The sequence below is a fragment of the Manduca sexta genome, chromosome 13 (assembly GCF_014839805.1).
Source record: "Manduca sexta isolate Smith_Timp_Sample1 chromosome 13, JHU_Msex_v1.0, whole genome shotgun sequence".
Lineage (NCBI taxonomy): Eukaryota > Metazoa > Arthropoda > Insecta > Lepidoptera > Sphingidae > Manduca > Manduca sexta.
The window spans coordinates 6,804,691-6,823,721 of record NC_051127.1 but is presented as its reverse complement, the minus strand read 5'-3'; the positions used below and the strand labels follow the sequence as shown (position 1 = coordinate 6,823,721).

The 19,031-nt window shown below is 40.3% G+C and overlaps 1 protein-coding gene across 1 annotated transcript; it reads right to left on the bottom strand.

Annotated features, from left to right (window-relative positions):
• Positions 1–216: 216 nt before the first annotated feature.
• Positions 217–18,642, bottom strand: LOC115449239 (DNA-directed RNA polymerase III subunit RPC1). Its single transcript, XM_030176999.2, has 27 exons — positions 18,444–18,642; positions 17,926–18,061; positions 17,462–17,611; positions 16,504–16,845; positions 16,016–16,170; positions 15,567–15,744; positions 14,970–15,107; positions 13,859–14,056; positions 13,441–13,565; positions 12,656–12,767; positions 11,925–12,157; positions 10,698–10,798; positions 10,075–10,210; positions 9,132–9,245; positions 8,407–8,526; positions 7,915–7,994; positions 7,719–7,832; positions 7,134–7,291; positions 6,633–6,805; positions 5,867–5,971; positions 5,061–5,250; positions 4,313–4,531; positions 3,792–3,910; positions 3,286–3,507; positions 1,712–1,805; positions 1,131–1,331; positions 217–646 (listed from the first exon to the last, which is right to left on the bottom strand). Exons 1-27 carry the CDS (start codon positions 18,485–18,487, stop codon positions 431–433), a joined length of 4,173 nt encoding a protein of 1,390 aa, XP_030032859.1. The 5' UTR covers positions 18,488–18,642; the 3' UTR covers positions 217–430.
• Positions 18,643–19,031: the final 389 nt, after the last annotated feature.

Sequence of the window (19,031 nt, the reverse complement as noted above, 5' to 3'; positions counted from 1 at the left end):
CGTTAACGATTGTAAATAGGCATCTTGCATTTAGACCCTGTTAAACCGTTCCGATGATGCTGTCTAGTTCTTCCCACTGTACTCATTAACAAATGATATTTGAAATGATCTCAAAACTGTAATATTTGTAACATACTTTCAGCAATTAACCTTATTTAATTTATTCAAAGACTAAAAATATCATGGAGCGATAGTATAATAAAAAAAAACACAAAAATTAATAAAAACTTATATTTATTATACAACTTATATTTATTATCGCTTATAGGGGTCGTAGACCCGTCATAGGTTCGACTCGCCTTTAACTTTTATATGGGCTCTCGATATACTGAAGATTAGATCACCGAGAAGGGAAAATAAGTGAAATCGTTTCAACTACATAATTTAAAATCTCACATTAGTTTGAGAGAAGGGAAACTGTAGTCGGTATCTAGTCCCATATGGAGGGGTGGTAGTGCGGGCGGTCGAAGAGCAGCGCGGGCGGCGGCGCGGGCGCGGCGGCGGGCGCGTGGCGGTGCAGCAGCTGCAGCACGCCCGTGCCGATGGCGGCCGGCACGCCCACGATGATGGACTCCGACACGCCCTCGATGCAGTCGCGCTGCCCGTAGTACGCCGCGTCGAACAGGTGGTCCGCCGTCTTCTCGAACTGTAATGATGACCAGTGTTGGAATCTCTGGGTTGTTATTAAACCGCGACAAAATTAATCTAATAGTAGGTTTGATGAGTGGAATCTTACTACAATTTGCTAAGGTTTTGAGAAGCAAACTATTGAAGGTATAGAAGTCGAGTGTGGATCGAAAGCCATCGGGGGCGACCGATCTCTGCCTTTATACTTCGGATATCTGACATATTTAATAAAGGCAAGTCAAAAGTACCCTGAACTGGCGGAAATGCGTTAAGATTGATTGTAGAAGCGAAAGAAGTGTGCTAAGATTGGATATAGTGGCAATGCGTTGCCTCTGCCTACCCCTTATGGGTTAGAGGTATGGCATGTTTTCATGTAGGAGTATGAATAATCTAATGGAAGTTGACGCAAGGCGCACTTTTAGACAAGTTTGTTAAGTCAGTCCCAAGCTGCAGTCGATAAGCAGCAATTGAAAGAAGAGTATGATAGTGTAAGTAAGTCTCACGCTGGCGAGGTTGAGCACGGACTCCTTCATGCGCGCGAGTCCGTAGCGCGTGATGCCGAGCACCTCGCCGCGCGCCGTCATCTGCCCCGCCAGCAGCTCCACGTGGCGCCGGTCCACGCTCATGCCGTGGCCCGACATCACCGCCTGGATCTCGCTGATGATCGTCGACTTGGCCGCCTCGATGCCCAGCGTGTGGTACACCTGCTCATATTCACAAACATACATATTCACCAAACTTAACGACACTGTATTTATGCGCAAGAGTTCGAATGAAGTGCGGTTGTGGAAACTTTATTAACTGCACCTAGAACCGCCTACAATAATAATTATTCTTTACTTTACCCATGCATAAGACCTAAAAATACAATTGAGAATCCAAAAAAAAAAATGTTGAAATTCCTTTTTTAAGTCTGGTAAAACATTTCATTCTGATTTTTTAAAATAGGAATTGAATACTCAAAGGAAGTGATCACTCTGGATTCGTGGGTTTAAAAGAAAATGTGATGATTTATCATCAGATGAAACACTGGTCAATTTCATCACCTTTTAAATAGATGAAGAAAAAAGGTAATTATGCGCACCTCTAAAATATTGTTGGAAGTGGTCTTGGTCCCCTCGACTCCGTACGTCGCCATTACGTCTCTAAGACCGTCTCCTTCCACGCACAGCTTGTACCTGAAATGATTTTATACTAACGTCACAAGCTCTAAAAATATATCTATACTATTATATAAAGCTGAAGAGTTTGTTTGTTTGTTTGTTTGTTTGTTTGTTTGTTTGTTTGTTTGTTTGAACGCGCTAATCTCAGGAACTACCGGTCCAAACTGAAAAATTCTTTTTGCGTTGGATAGCCCTTTATTCGTGGAGTGCTATAGGCTATATATCATCACGCTATACCCAATAGGAGCGGGGCAGTAATGGCTAATCTCAGGAACTACCGGTCCAAACTGAAAAATTCTTTTTGCGTTGGATAGCCCTTTATTCGTGGAGTGCTATAGGCTATATATCATCACGCTATACCCAATAGGAGCGGAGCAGTAATGGCTAATCTCAGGAACTACCGGTTTCAACTGAAAAATTCGTTTTGTGTTGGATAGCCCTTTATTTGTGGACCGCTATAAGCTATGTATCATCACGCTATGACCAATAGGAGCGGAGCAGTAATGGCTAATCTCAGGAACTACCGGTTTGAACTGAAAAAATCTTTTTGTGTTGGATAGCCCTTTGTTCCTGGAGTGCTATAGGCTATATATCATCATGCTATGACCAATAGGAGCGGAGCAGTAATGAAACATGTTGGAAAAACGGGGAAAATTATGAGTTTTGAGAGCTTCCGTTGCCTGCGCTGCGTAAACGGTTACAGTTATGCAACAATGATGTATGACGGGATTGTTTCACTTAAAAAGTTCTAAATAATATAACAAAGTCCCCCGCTGCATCTGTCTGCCTTAACGTGTTAAACTCAAAAACTACCTAACGTATTAAGATGAAATTTGGTATGGAGACAGTTTGAGACCCTGGGAAGAACATAGGCTCCCGGGAAACTACTATTTTTATAACGGAAAACTTTAGCCTGAATAACTTTATAACGCGGGCGGAGCCGCGAGCAAAAGCTAGTATAGAATATAATCAATGGTTTCTTCGCACACCTCTAACAAATATCCAAATATTTGCACAAACTCGCATCTATATAGGAATTTTGAATCCATGTTGCTTCTTTCTCACTTGCTTCACAGGATTCTGTCCATACTCCTGTTACTACTTCTATCGTAACTGCATTGCATGCAGCCTGATCCAGTATGTTGTAAGGAGTATTTTTTTTAACACAGCCACAGCAATATTATCATACCGCACCTGACGGTAAAAGGAGTAGGGTCCAGATTGTCGACTGATAAGAAATAATTACCCAGTCTAGACAGATCTCCCGGCCTGTTTGAAACTGGCTCCCGGTGTATGTGCGTCTTTGTTTTATTTATCTATATAATAAAATTAAGATGCAAAACAAATTACAATCAAAATTAAAGCTAATTATAAAATATACAAACATAAAAACTAGATTGTATTCCTAAACAAGTGTTTTAATTGGGAAAGTACCCCACTGCACCTGGTACTAAGTTATGGTAAGTATGTCCCAGGTGTAGGAGTCCCGACGTACCTAGTCCCGGCCTGGTCCCCGCCGGTGTCGTCGCAGGCGATGACGGCGCGGGAGACCTGCGCCAGCCCCTTCACCACGACGGAGGGCAGCTGGCGCGCGAGCTGCTGCAGGCCCATGTTGAGCCACGCGCCCTGCCGCCCCGCCTCCGCGCTCACCTTGATCGCCCACTCCGACACTACCTCGATGTTGCCCGGCTTCACTTTCAGCTTTGATGTGCAGATACTAGAAAATTTTCAGTCAAGTCAAATAAATTAGCTTCCACCCTCCCCCAAATGCACGCCCGCACGGGGGAACATTTGCCGAAGGACATTTGACTAATCCATACTGTAGACAAATCTGACTATAAAACTGTATTTCATTAAACAACAATATACCACCAATATCAAGGCATTCTACATCTTCCTAAGCTTTGGTGATCACACACCATCATACACCAATTCTCCTCGTTTCCACTCCAAACTCTTGCGCCCAAGATTCTGCAAGTATTGTCATCGAAATATACTCACGAATACACGATGGAGTTGACGTTGACCTCGAGGCTGAGCAGGCGGATCCTCTCGGCGTCCAGCCGGATCAGCAGGAAGCACTCATGCGGGAGGTACACCTCGTCCAGGTACGTGGTTATCTGGAAACCAGCAACCAAGGATCTGATGTAACCAATGACTAAATTGTGGTATCATACCATACGCCTTAAGATGTGATTACATCTTCATCTGTGTGAATGGCTTTCCTCAAGGATAGGATAAGATAAAAAAAAAATTGCGTGCTTACTGTACTTCCAATTACAATTTAGGGACCTTAAAAAAGAGCCTATTTCTACCGCAATAGCAGGCAACTCACGAGTCCTCTGGTAATTTAGATATTTATAGTTCTAATTACTTACCATCCATAGTGGAATATAATTTTAATATTATTTAATTTAGGGTCTTGGCGCAATGGTCGCTAGGATGATACTATTCTCTCGAGCGTCAACCTTTTCAACAAAAAAAATAAAAAGGTAGCACACTTCCTCTTTTACTCAACACACCTCTCCAAGCGTGGTCTTCTCCAATCTCCCCTTGACCCTCCTGGCGAATTCCTGGTCGTATGGCTGCTTGAGTTCAGCGGTGATGATGGGCGTGGAGATGTTGCGCGACGCGTTGATGATCTCCTTGACTCGCGGCACGCCCTGAGTGATGTTCATCGACGCAACGCCGGCGAAATGGAAAGTCTTGAGCGTCATCTGTGTGCCGGGCTCACCGATACTCTGTGGGGAAGTATCATCATCATCATTTCAGCCGGGAATCGTCCACTGCTGGACATAGGCCTCCCTCATTGGGGAAGTATGATTTTGTTCAAAAGAAAATATGACCCCAGGTCTGCATACCTTCAGAGTACGATAAAAAAGCATAAAATAATAACTACTATTTACTAAGTAAGCTCATTGTATGCATCCTAACTTTTATTTTACACAAACTCGATTAATATTCTGAGGTATCGCGCAAATGTTGTTATCGACCGATGGCAGAAATAATTGGCGTTTCATTTGACATTTCACCATTGAGCACGGATAAACGAGGTCATTCCGTAACACAGTTGTACGGCACGCGCCGTGTTTCACCATACCGGCAATCTGCATAACCTGTGTACTGACTACTGACGTGTTCCGGCTTGAAGGACCAAAAACATGGATTGGATTTCTCAATTGTATACGTCCACCTATCTCACAGGATTCACATAATCCTCAAGAATTACAGTAAAGCCCAGTGATGTATCCATGGTATATGTTAGTGTACCTGTGCGGCCAAGGCGCCGACGGCGGTGCCGGGCTCGATGGTGCTGCGCTGGTACTTGTCGTGGCACACGCGGATGAAGCGCACCAGCTGCGTCAGCGTCAGCCGCTCCAGCTGCAGGCTCACGGGGCCACACGCCGCGTACTTACGCCGCAGGAGGCTCACCTTGCTGGCCACGCCTTTCAGGAATGTTCTAGAACATTACATCATCAGTAAGTTTTTTGCGTTCCGAGATCAGCCTGTGTATATCCGTTTACAAATAAATCGACATAATTGTGTCGAAAGGCAAGAGTTATCACTATGATTTCTTGTGTCTACGCGAATGTTAGACATTAAAATGAATTTTTTTTTTCGGATTTATCGCCGTTTTTATATTTTATTTTTCTCCCGATGATTTGAAGACTTTGCAGCCTTCATGGTTACGGGGCGGACTATGGACTGAGCTTTTTAGATTTTTTGATGTTGGTGGTTCGATCTACGCAGAATGAGCATAGTGTTTTGAAGACTTCTCATCTCTCATGAGTCGATACTCTACATAGAACCTACTCCACTCACCATTATATGTAACCATATAAGTAAAGATCTGCAGTGTAAGAACCTGTCATCAATTTGACCAGGTAACTGATTTTATCCCACTATAGCATCAAATTTATATTCTACAAACATTCGCCTGACCTTTACTTTCTTCAGGGAATCCAATTCTGAGAGGACAATTAGAAAAACCCATAAACTGGTACCCAATCTTTCGACAAACTACAGTATTTACTAGTCTATTTTTCGTCAAACTATAATGTTTTGGTATTACTCACAGCAATTCATTTTTGAACTCCTCAGTGCAGGATTTGAAGTCGTCTAAGGCTAAAGTCTCTTCTGCCGCCACCACTATACCATCTCCGTCTAATGGCTCTTCTTCTCTGCATGAAAAGACCATAATTTATAATATAAGTTTATATTATATTGTATTCATTCGCAAGAGATACCTGGACGAAGACCAGTAAAATTGGTATACTAAAATAAAACTGCACAAAATCCAAAACAAATATTCCACAATCATTTTGATAACGAAATAATAGTTGCCAATAATTCCATTTAGGTTATTTCATCCAAGAAGCCAGGGTAAGGGGATTGATCCAAGCCTCAACCACTATCCATCGTAGTGTGCGTGTGCACTCATGCTGCTCACGCGCACTGTAAGCGATTGGGGAAAGTAGTGGCGCGTCTTCGTTGATGCAATGATAATCTACATCATAGTGAATATTAATGTATTCACGAGCGACGATGACCACTATCACCTGACCTTCCTTAAATCGCCTCCTCACATCATGCTCACCCGCATTGCTCTGGAGGGAAGTGGACAATTAATATTTCCAACTCCTCCCTATCTTTCTATTTGATTAATTTCGTTGCGGGATAATGATATATTAGTTTTCCCTGAGACTCGCCGAGCTTCACTGCTCTGTGTCATAAAATGCGTGCCACTGCTGATCCTGGCTTACAGGAGTTGTAGTGGTGGGTGTGAGGGCGGGAAAATCTCGTATCACCTGACCCTTGGCTTAGTTCCCTGCGTTCCCTCACCTGGACTGGCACTGCGCCCTGACGTCGGCGAGCACCCTGGCGAGGTCCACAGGCCGGTCCTTGCCCTCCATGTAGCTGGGGTCGAGTCCGTCGCTGCCGTACCTGAACTCCACCACCTCGCCCGTCGCGTTGCGGACCGTCATGTCGTAGTGGAGCACCAGGTCTTCCAAAGACTGCGAGATGGTAACTCTTTAAGCCTGATGGTAAATAGCCTGCTGCTATAGCGCAAAATGCTTTTTTTAAACCTTGTTTGAAAATGGCTATGTCAGATCGGGACTATATATTATGTTTCTGTGCTAATGCTTGCACCAATCATGTATTTACTTTTGTCCATGAACATCATGGCCGTCAATAAGTCATAAAAACAATTCATTATTTCAAACCCACAATAGGGGTTTACGGGCTAAAACAGATTAATGCTCTGAAGATATTTCTCGTTTCGATCTATATTTTCCCGAGAGGATAAATAACAAACAGTTTAAAAGTCCAAAGTATCATTACCTTGACCAGCCTCCGCTGCAGGTAGCCGGTTTCTGCGGTTTTGACGGCGGTGTCGACCAGGCCCTCGCGGCCGCCCATCGTGTGGAAGAAGAACTCGGTGGGAGTCAGCCCCGAGTAGAAGCTGTTCTCTACGAAACCACGCGCCGCCGGGATCTTGGCTGTACAGAAAAAGGATTCAGAATATTATTATCTGTCCTTCTTTATATCAGGAAAACTGATTCTGATAGAAATTCATTTTGAATGCCTTATCCTAGAACACCTGCGTGTCACTTTTGCTGTCTTGGTAAAACTGTACTTTCAACTAATATACTATCCTACTTTCTGCTATTCTATTAATCTTCTATTAAACAGTAAATAAAAAAATTGCGTAAGTCTGTATAAGTAATGTATGCTTGTTAGAAATAAGAGCCGAAATCGCTTAACGATTTTGTATGAAATTTGACACACAGGTGGACAAGGGCCTGGGTTAACTCAGAATATTTTTTATCTCCAAAAAATTCCAAACTCGAATACTAAGAAAAGACATTATGGAAGCCTAAACATCACCTAATTTTCAATATTCTATGGACTTGTTTGTTAACTTACAATGCCTTTCGAAGTGCGGCAAGGATCTGTCTTCGAATCCGTTGGGCACCCTCTTGCCGTTGAGCGCCTGCTGACCCACGCACGCTATCATCTGAGATATGTTGATATTTGAACCTGCAACAATATAACTATATATAATATGCAATGCCAAACTTTTACAATCAATTTTGTTTTCATGGTATGAATGTCTTCGTACCTTTGGATCCACTCTGGGCCATAATAAGGGGCGCGTTGGTGGGGTGTAACTCACGGAAGCACGCTTTAGCCGCGAGCTCTCTGAAAATAATCGCTGTTAAAAATAATGATCACAAAACGTACAAACATGACCGTACGCATGTACGCACACACACATACTTGCATGCGTGTACGCACAGTATTCTAATTACATTCATGTACTATGTATACATATGTATTGCTGTAAAAAATATAGCCAAATGTTTTAACCCATGTTTTTAATTGGATAAGCGCGGACGAGTAATTTAAGAGGTTTAGGAACCATTTAAATTCAATTATTCTACATATATTGTATCGTCCTTACTCAAATTCAACTTATGACCATAAAAAGGCAGAAAGCATTTTTTTTCTTTTCTCGGCAGTGACCACGGTGCATCATAGCTGTACTAGAGTCTAAGTGAAGTGAAAGAGAGAAGCTGTATATCTCCCAGGGTGGGGTGATGGTGTACAGTACCTGATGCTGCTGAGTTCGCTCAACATGACCGCCTCGAGGCTCTCCTCCATGGTGCAGCCGGGCTGGCACTGCAGCGTGCCCTTCTCCATCTCTAGGATGTAGCCGTCGCATTTTGAGTACCTGATGATGGAGACGAAATATATATACTTACCTACTTATATGCTCCAGTTATTAAGGTTGACAGTCTTTATCTTCTCTTGGTAAAGTTTATCGATGCGTGCATTTAATAGCATCAGAAAACTGTTTAATAGGCAATCTTAAGAAGACTTTGTCATTTATGTCTTTTTGTGTTATCTATTTATTAGTTGTCGATGTATATTTCTGCCGCCAAGCAGCAGTGTGTAGTCACTGTTGTATTTCGGTTTAAAAAAATTGTAGCCAGTGCACCAACATAATAAGACATTACATCTCATGTCTTAGGATGGCGAGCGCAGTGGGATACCAAACAATACTATTTAATTCAAAGTGTTAGATGGTGTTTATACTGTTTATGGGCGGTCGTTTCGCTTACCATCAGGCAAACGGCAAGCTCGTCTCATTATTCAAAGCAATAATAATAAATTAAAAAAAAAAGTTAACGGGGGACCTATTGTCCTGGAAAAATGTCCAGCCTGCATTTGTTTATCTCCTCATCTCTGCAGTAGAAGTGTTTAAATCCCATAGACACCTCCAGCAGAAACAGCTCTATCAGGCCACCTGGGACTACGATTATTACAAATCCTCACCCGGACTCCAGCAGTTTGTTCTTCGCTTCTATGAGTTTCTTGCCGGGCGTGACGTCGATTATTCCGAAACTGAACCCTCTGTTCATCATGTAATACGAAGCCATGCGAGCCAATCTGAAACAAATGCACACTTTCAAACGTGTATGTTTTTTTAGATAAATTGCTCAACCGGTTTTGATAAAAATTTTGATAAAATGTTTTCAATTTGTTAACATAGATGTAAGACCCCCACATCACGTTTTATTGCATGTGGATTAACCTCATGAGATATCTAAATCAACTTGAATTAATACTACTTTTTTAAAACTTGTACGTTCTGTACTGCCGGCTAAGCTCAAAAGCGGTATCTTAAAAAAAAAAACAAAATCTTGATTTTTATGTCTTCAGATACATTAAAGAAATACCCATCCAATGAACTTACTTAAATAATGATATCTTGTTTAGAACTTGTTAAAAAAAAAAACTTAAAAAAGTATCTCTACCTCAGCTTTACATATAAAACTATATTTACAAAACTTCGTTTATCTCGAAATAAGGTTTCCCTGACATACCGCTTTTGCGCGTAGCACGGCAGTGTAGTACATTTCAAAATCTAATAATACATAATAATATCAGCCCTGTATTATATACTTGCCCACTGCTGAGCACGGGCCTCCTCTACTACTGAGAGGGATTAGGCCTTAGTGCACCACGCTGGCCTAGTGCGGGTTGGTAGACTTCACACACCTTCGAAATTCCTATAGAGAACTTCTCAGATGTGCAGGTTTCCTCACGATGTTTTCCTTCACCGTTAAAGCGAACGATAAATTTACAAAGAATACACACATGGTTTTAGAAAAGTCAGAGGTGTACGCAGAAAAGTCAGAGATGTTTCAAAATCTACCACACAAAAATAAATATACCAGCATATTTGCACCATTTACAAAGGTGGGGATGGTCTTACCTCCACATGCCCCTGACGGCGTACTCCTCGCCCCAGTCGCGCAGCAGGATGTAGAAGATGCTGCTCTTGGTGCCGGAGCCCAGCGTGCTCTTGTCCATCGAGCCGCAGATCAGCTCCGAGTTGCGGATTATCACATCTGATGGTGAGAGATTTAACAACGTGATCTCTTTTACAGGTAATGATCAAACTATTAGCTAGTTTTGACTTGTCGCTTTGTACGCTTAAAAGGTCTCCCAAAAGAAAATGTTACCTATAATATTTTTATCCAGTACTTGATTCATCGTATGTTGATATTTATAAGAATCTTTTCGCTTGTGATATAATTCCAAACATCTTTACAAATGTTCGCTCCGAAGTCTAGAGTCGAACCCGGGTCGCGTAAAGACAGTATTATTACATTCAAATTAAACTATTTTTCTTATTTTATCGCGGTTTTTATATTTTAATTTTCTCCCGACGTTTCGAAGACTGCTGCCTTCGTGGTCACGGGGGAACTGCAAAGTCTTTGGAATGTCTGGAGAAAATTAAAATATAAGAAACAGCAATAAAATTCGTAAAATAGTTTAATTTGAATGTGTAACATTCGCGTAAACATAAGAAATCATTTCAGTATCATCACTCACACGAGTCCTGCACGCACATGTCCTTGTTCGCGGTGTAGTTCTTCCCTTTAGTTTCCAAGTTCGCCTTCACATTACACTTTTTGTTTGGCTTCATTATTAAACTGAAAAAGAAAAACATTTATAAAACAAAAATTTCTAACTTGAATAACGATATAAATTAAAACAAAAAAAAATATTTGTCTTGATGTTAAATATCGATTGAATGCTTGACATCAACTTCATACGGCATGGTAATATACTATCATTAATATGTCAGTATAAACATACATGGCTAGTATTATTATCCTTTAATTTCCCTCTACCTGCCAACCCAAACTGCTTTTTTTACCTTATGCCTTGTATACCTGAAGAATTTCACCCCTAATTTAAAATGTCCGTAGTTATATATATAAGTGATCTTAAATGTTATTCAGAAATAATATTATTATTATCATCATTATTATTATTAAAGATTGTTTAATTGTATCATAAATGCAACTTCGTTCGCCTATGTGATAAAGTATTTTATTTATTTACTAGCTTCTGCTCGCGGCTTCGCCTGCGTGAAGGAGTTTTCCGGGATAATTATTTTCTGACTGACTTGATATGTATCGTTATATTATGACCAAATTACACAAAACAATTAATGTAAGGCCTAATCCCTCTCAGTAGTAGAGGAGGCCCGTGCTCAGCAGCGGGCAAGTATATAATACAGGGCTGATATTATTATTTATTTATTTACACAAAATCATTATAAATTGTAGCCTATTATTCTGATGTATAACCAATATCACTGTAAAGTTTCATCCAAATCCGTTCAGTAGTTTTTTCATGAAAGAGGAACAAACATCCATACATCCATCCTCACAAACTTTGGCATTTATCATATGAATAGCATTAACTGTCGGTCGGTACGACAGCGCTCTGAGGTTCTGGGTTCGAATCCCGGATCGGGCAGTGACATTTGGGTTTTACTGCTCAGTATCAGCCCGGAGTTTGGAATTTGTGCCCGATATGGCGATAGGCTCGCCCCCAACCATATCATGGGACGGAACACTATTGGCGAAAATTGGATGCCTTGGTTACGCCTCTGCATACCCCATAGGGGATAAATGCGTGTGCGTGTGCGTGTGCGTGTGCGTGTGCGTGTGCGTGTGTGTGTGTGTGTGTGTGTGTGTGTGTGTGTGTGTGTGTGTGTGTGTGTGTGTGGGTGCGTGTGTGTGTGCGTGTGTAATTGTGTAGGATTACCTGAATATCTGCTTGCCGGTCCACAGCCTCCGCGGCTTGAGTATGGCGGGCGGTGGCATGTCGAGCGTCATGCCGCTGTCGGGCCCGGCCAGCAGGCACGCGGCGAGCTGCTGCGCGTCGTGGCGCGTGAGGAACGTGTCGCGCTGCGTCAGCAGGTAGCCGCCCGTGATGAAGTCCTGTGTCGCCGCGATTAGCAGCTCGCCGTTACGCGGCGTCACCAGGTTTGATTTGTTCTGAAAACCATTTGAGCTCATATTTTTGGATTTTGGATTTGGTGTTAATTTTTTATGACTTTGAAAAATTTTGGCAAAGGTTCTGATGACCCATACACCAGACCTCTAATGGTTTTAGAGTAATTTTATCAGCGAAGTAGTTGGGTTTTTAAAGTTACCAACTGATTGCTAGCTTTTTCCATTACTTTGAATGACGAGACGAGCTTGCCCTCCGTCTAATTGTAAGCGATACGACCGCCCATAAACAGTAGAAACACCATCCAATACCTGGAATTATAGAGAGAGAGACCTACCACTAATTGCTTCAGGGATATAACAAAATTTGCTTTTAATTTTATCCTCCTTTATAAAGTTTCAACATTCTGCACATTTCTAGTCATAGATACTATAGATAATAAGTATCAGACAACACAAACAACACCTCTGAAATTTCCATAGAGTTTCAATGACTTACAAGGAAGACACCACCCCACATTTGCCATATACGGTAATACTGACCCCCATGAGTATGAGCGCCTCGGCCCTCGCCTCCTCGGTCTGCGGGAGGTGCATGTTCATCTCGTCGCCGTCGAAGTCCGCGTTGTACGGCGTGCACACACACTCGTTGAATCTGTATAAATACACAAGAATTATCTACATTTTTTATGGATGGCCTTGAGCAAGTCAGGTCATCTGTATATTTCACCGCATTAAAATAACTAGAATCACGAATTAATATGGATATGAAAATGGGAAAAGTTTTTAGACGTCCAGAAATCACAATACAAAAAGTAAAAACAGGCTGTCTCTCATTTGGGTGTTTGACGAAGATATTTCCACAGTCGAGCGAATTAGTTCATTTTCTAAACATGAGGTTCCCAAACATTTTTTTCTCATAAACCACTTTCAAAATTTTGCTGGTTTTGGTGAATCTCCTTCAGCTAAATCTGTACCATTTTCCTCAGAATATGCAAGTTTTTACAAGTAACAATCGCTGAGCTTCTTAAAATATTATTTGTCTACATTGATTGGTTAAGTTAAGTTAACATTTTAGGTCTTTACTATCAAAACTAGATAAATTTTCGTGGACCCCTGCCAATGAATTATGAACCGCCATTTTTTAGACACGCCAACGTAGACACCCGTCGAGTCTCTCGTTGATCCCTGGGGGCCTATCCGGACTAATTTGGGAGTCAATGTTCTAAACCAAACATATACTTACAGTTTCTTACTTTTAAAGAGTTTCCGAGCCGAATATCCTAAATATTGCTGACTTATGATATCAGTGTAACATCTGTAAATACCTGAAGGTCCGTTGCGGCTGCACCTTGGCGCGGTGACACATGATGGACAGCTTGTGGAGAGACGGCTGCCGGTTGAACAGTACCACGTCACCGTCCACCAGGTGGCGCTCCACTGTGTCGCCGCACTAGGTATACGGGGTAGGTACATTAACGCAATTTAATTACCCCATAGTCACTGTTCACTAGATAAGAAGAAAGAAGTGAATTGCATATTTTATAATAACGACTTTTGTCTGTCTTTTTTTTTTACTGTCTCAGGTTGTTGATAATCTTACGGGTTAATTTGAATTTATCATCGATTTATAATAGTGCCATTTCAGTCAAGCCTAATTAAAAACTTTCTTGCAAAACTTATACAGCAAAACCTCACACAGAACCATAGACAAAAAATCCATAGTTTTCATCCAAACCCACTGACTTTCAGCTCCTGCGCGATCTTCTCCCTGTTCCCGTACTTGAGGTACTTCTTGTGCTTGAGGCCGCGCTGCTGCACGTAGTTGGCGCCGGGGTGCGTGTCGGGTCCGTTGCAGACCAGCCGCCGCAGCCACTGCAGGTTCGCGGGGAACACGCGCTCTGGGTACGTGAGGATCTTCGCCACGTGCACTGGGACGCCCACCTGGATAGCGAGTGGGGGAAAAATAAACAAAAGATTCAATAAGCGGCAATTAATGGATGTATCGGTTTTCTTTTCTACAACTTGACCATCGACCATAGAGCGTGTATAGACGTCGTATAACATACGATCAGTTTTCGCAAACACCTTTGGACCAATAGGGGACCGGCCTATGCTTAATTTTGTACAATATTCTATATGTAATGGTTAATAATACGAAAAAGAAGCACTCCTGCGAAAACTGCATAAAAAATGAGCGAGTAATTCATATTTAAAATATTGTAATGTGTAGAAGTGGCGCGATGTGGGGATATCGCTTTATCTCTTTCTTTCGCACGCGCCGTAATTCCCGATGACGTAACATGTGGGTATTTCGTCTCTTTTCTGTTTCTTGTTAATTACCCTTTCCACCGAAATTCAAAGACTTGTAACTTGTTGATTTTTACCCGATTTTAATAATTCCTTCTGTGTTATAATTTATATTATGTAAATATTTGATAATAGTAAAGAACAAAAATGAGTCCGGTACCCTATTGAGCAAACTTAGCTTACGCTATGTATGCTTAATTTTTGTATATCTTAAAGAAGTGACTCCACATTTCATATTTAATGTAGTTGTAGGGAGTAGGCAAGTAACTCGCCCGGCTGAAAGCGCTACATTGATGACGGCTGTGATGCGTAGTGCGTGAGTCATACATCACGCGACCTCGACGTCACCGATCATACGATGTTGCGCGTTCAATCAGACGAGTTACATGCCTACTCGCTACATAGTGATAACACTTTACCCAACATTCCGACCCATTTGTCTCATTAAAGGGTACTTGTAAGTCAAATTTCTACAAAATCAAACATTAAACTAGTTCTTTTCTATCCAATTGAAAATATACAATAACTATTGATAATTTATATCCACCTCCTGAATCTGTAGATTGGGATCTGGCGAGATGACAGTTCTGCTAGAGAAGTCCACGCGCTTGCCGGACAGATTGCCACGGAACCGGCCCTGTTTACCCTTCAATCGCTGCACCAAACCTCGCCCCGGTTTCTTGGGCTATATACGAAATTGTACAATGGTTAGACTGTAAGAAAAGTTAGCAATGGAATACGATTTTCATCACATTCAGATGGGATACATTTTAAAACTATCAAAGTCTTTTAAAATTCCATTGACCATTATTAAATTCAGATCAACAGTTCATCGAGAGTTTGAAGTTTGGAACATAGTTTATGAACTATATTATTTTCTCTAATTGATTTGTACTAGTTGTTTTTGCTATATGACGTATTATCACGTCTTCTCGGAGTAATATTTAAATTTACCTTCTTTAACATGGAGAAATTCATATACGGATTCCTGCTGGACTTTTCGGTCTAAGCCCTCTGTTTTACTCTCTGTTCCGTTTATTGAAGATCGCAGGGCATATCAAAGGTTATACATGTAACCGAGCGTTCGCAGGAGTCGGCTCTTGAGGAGAACTTTTCGCAGTCCGAGGAATGAGACCAAACTTACCTGCATGGACAATGGTATGCCTGACATCTCGCTGTTAATGTACAGCGCTGCGTGCAGCTGCAAGTAATCCCAGTCCTCCTGCACCAGCTCGCTCTTACCGCCGCTCGCTATGTGACGTGCTATCACGTCGTTAATTAAAAGGATCTCTGACTGCTTCATTGTGAGGTCGTCTTCGTTTCTGGAAAAGATATTTTAAGAGCTTAAGCTTTGAATGTGTTAGAAAGGTCAGGAGGAATAAATTCATTGAGTTTCTTTCCCCAATGTCCATGAATAACTCTTTCTATTAATTTCTCTTTTATTTTTTTTTATTGACAGAAAATACCAATTAACCTAAAGATTTGTAGTATAGAAATCATTTATTGACAGTATTCACTTACGATGATTCAACCCACTAACACTTAACAAGTCGATCCTTTTGCCTTTAAGTCTGTTTAATGATGTATACTCACGTGCCAGCCTTAATCTCCGAGACGACACTGGGCCTGATGCAGAGCGGCGGCACTGGTAGCCGTGTGAGGATGAGATCTTCAGGGCGGCACTGCTTCACGTTCATGCCTAGGAGAGGAATGTCCTCGTCAGGGATCCGCCGGAACAAATTCAATACCTGAAAGGAAGAAGGGAGGGAACATAACATTACACCAGTAATGTATTGACCAATTTCAAATTATTCATTTATGATTGTAAATACATATAGATCAATCACAACATGTTTTACTTGACAGCGATGACTAGCGATTGGGATCTTAAGTTTTAGATATTAGCCTATTTGTGTTTTTGGTAACAATCATAATTTAGGGATAATTATTGTGACTATTTCAAATTGGACAACTTAATCACCAATGGTCTTGCTCAGCATTTAAACGACAATCTGGGGACAACTCAAAATCTTCATATCATAATAAATAAGAAGTCTGAAGCCCCACCAAAAGACACTCACCTCCAAAGGACTCAACTCGATAATAAGCCCACTGTTGATCATAGTGGCCAATTCCTTATTAGATTCCTTGGCTTCATGGAACTTGCTCAAAACCTTCTGCACCACAGCGTCTGTCTGTTTTTTCATCCTGTATTTGTCATGGATTATCTTCAATATGCCAGCTGGACTCTTCTTCACCATGCCATTGAGGGACTCGCAAGACGGACATTTTGTACATGTCTTGGCCTTTTTGTGCACCGCAGCTCTGAGGTTCTTCTTGTGAAGGTACATTATGTCCGGATTCATGAACTTGCGACGGAATGATTTCTTGAGAACTTCAGGAAGGAGAACTTTGGCACAATCCTGAAAAAGAATGTTATTTTTTTTTAATTAATTATTGGTTAATTATGTCATCAAAATTATAAGGCCTAAAGTATACTGTTTAATGTGCACAACAGTGATGAAGGGTCCATATAAAACGATTCCTGCCGGTTTACCTTTATGCAGAATATAATTATTGTTAGAACAATTTGCAGACGCCAATTATGCATATCAATACCTATATGTTGTGTTGGATTGACTGTCAGAAAATTTCACCTTTCGGCACCGGTGCACAGAATATTTTTATTCAACTAAGTACCAGCACTCTTTAGTAGTAAATTTAAAGTGGACATGATTCTGGCAACCATTACGAGACATACACTTTCTTTTAATACATTATTGTACTTTATTACTGTACTAGCTTTTGCTTACAGATCTGCCTGGGTAAAAACTGGAATAAAAAGTAGCATATAGCACTGAGGAGCATTATAGTTTCCTATTAGGGAAAATAAAATTGGTTTAATAGTCTTTGAGATTAGTGTGTTCAAACAAACAAAAAAACTCTTCATCTTTATATATCAAGTTTAGATTTACTCTAGAGATGTATGTGTTCATTAATGGACTTAATGAACACATACATCTCTAGAGTATTTGTTACCTTGCAAATAGTCTGTAGTATTGTAATGATGGATCTGAAGTAGCCCACATGGAACACTGGCAGGGCAAGCTCGATGTAGCCATAGTGTCCCACGCAGTCCGCCAGTCCAAGTCCACATGTTTCACAGTTGGCATCCTTCTGGTTTGTGCCCTAGGAGTGATATGGAAGGTGATAAGTGAAATATACCTTAGTATTTGTTTCAAAAATATTTTGCATAATTAAATGTTGGTTGATTTTCTGTGTATTTAGTACTATGTGAGCAAGTAATATAAACTAATTAATAACAAATGAAAATTAATAGAATTTTATATCTGGAAAATATGGTATTTATTTTATAACAATGTGACAGTTATTGTAAGTAAAATTCACATATTTTTTAATTTGGAGGTTGCTAAACTAATTCATTTCCATGTAAGTAAGGATTATTAATTTATAAATGTATTATATGTTAATGTTATTTTTACCATTCTCCTGTCAAGGACCCCATATGGAGCAGGTTGCCTCTGCGTATCTTGTGCATAAAGGTTCTTGGTGATCACTTGGATATGTGCTGCTTGCTGGATAGCAGACGCACTGTCCACGTTGAACGTGACATGGGATCTGAATAGAAAATAAATAACATTATAATATAAATATAATTTTAACTGACATTTTGTGGTTATTTGTGAAGATCATCGTTTGGAGTTGGAAAATGCAGGGAGGTTGATAATTTTAAGATGAAATCAATAGAGTTTGGTGCTTTTCTAGTGTGTTATATGCATGGAAATAGTACTATGTTATACGCGTATTTATAAAACGTTAGAATAAATTTGCATAAATCTCATTCGTCGTCACGCATGCGAAATATATATAACTCATCTTGTAGTTAGTCTAGTTCATATCTATCATCTAGTTTTAAAGACATTTTGTTTATAAACTCAGTGTAAATCATATTTTCTCGAATTAAGAAGTTCTGTACGGACGTAAACATAACCTCACTTACATTTTTCTCCCAACATATGTTTCACGATATTGCTCTTTTGGCATTTTGGGTTTATTTAAATAGAGTCATTTAACATGAACACTAAGAATATTTTTAATATACAGTGCACTTTTTTCATAAAAACACCGCTCACAAAATCACATCTTAACAATTTGACATATGATTAGATCGCGTTCGTAATTTTTTACGTTAACAAAACACTGAAAAAAACGATATTTTATTCTTGATGAACGCAGCAATATGTAGTTATACCAAATAAATATTTAAATCGTACCAAAACCGAGTTATCCAAACATGAAAATATTTTCGATTAAGTTTAGAAATTCATATTTGATTATTAATGAAAATCTGTCTTTATTAGACATAATATGTAAGTTTCTAAAAAAATCATTTTTCATTATTTTTCAGTAGTGACATTTAGTGCTTGGTGAAAAAAACATCGTATGTGAAAACCGATATTCTAAGATTCTTTTAAATTTTTTGCTTATAATTTAAGGTACTAGAAATACCGAATTGTTATTGAATATGTTTGCACAAAGAACTTGATTATTCTACCAAAACAGTACAATTTGAGTTCTACCCTAACCC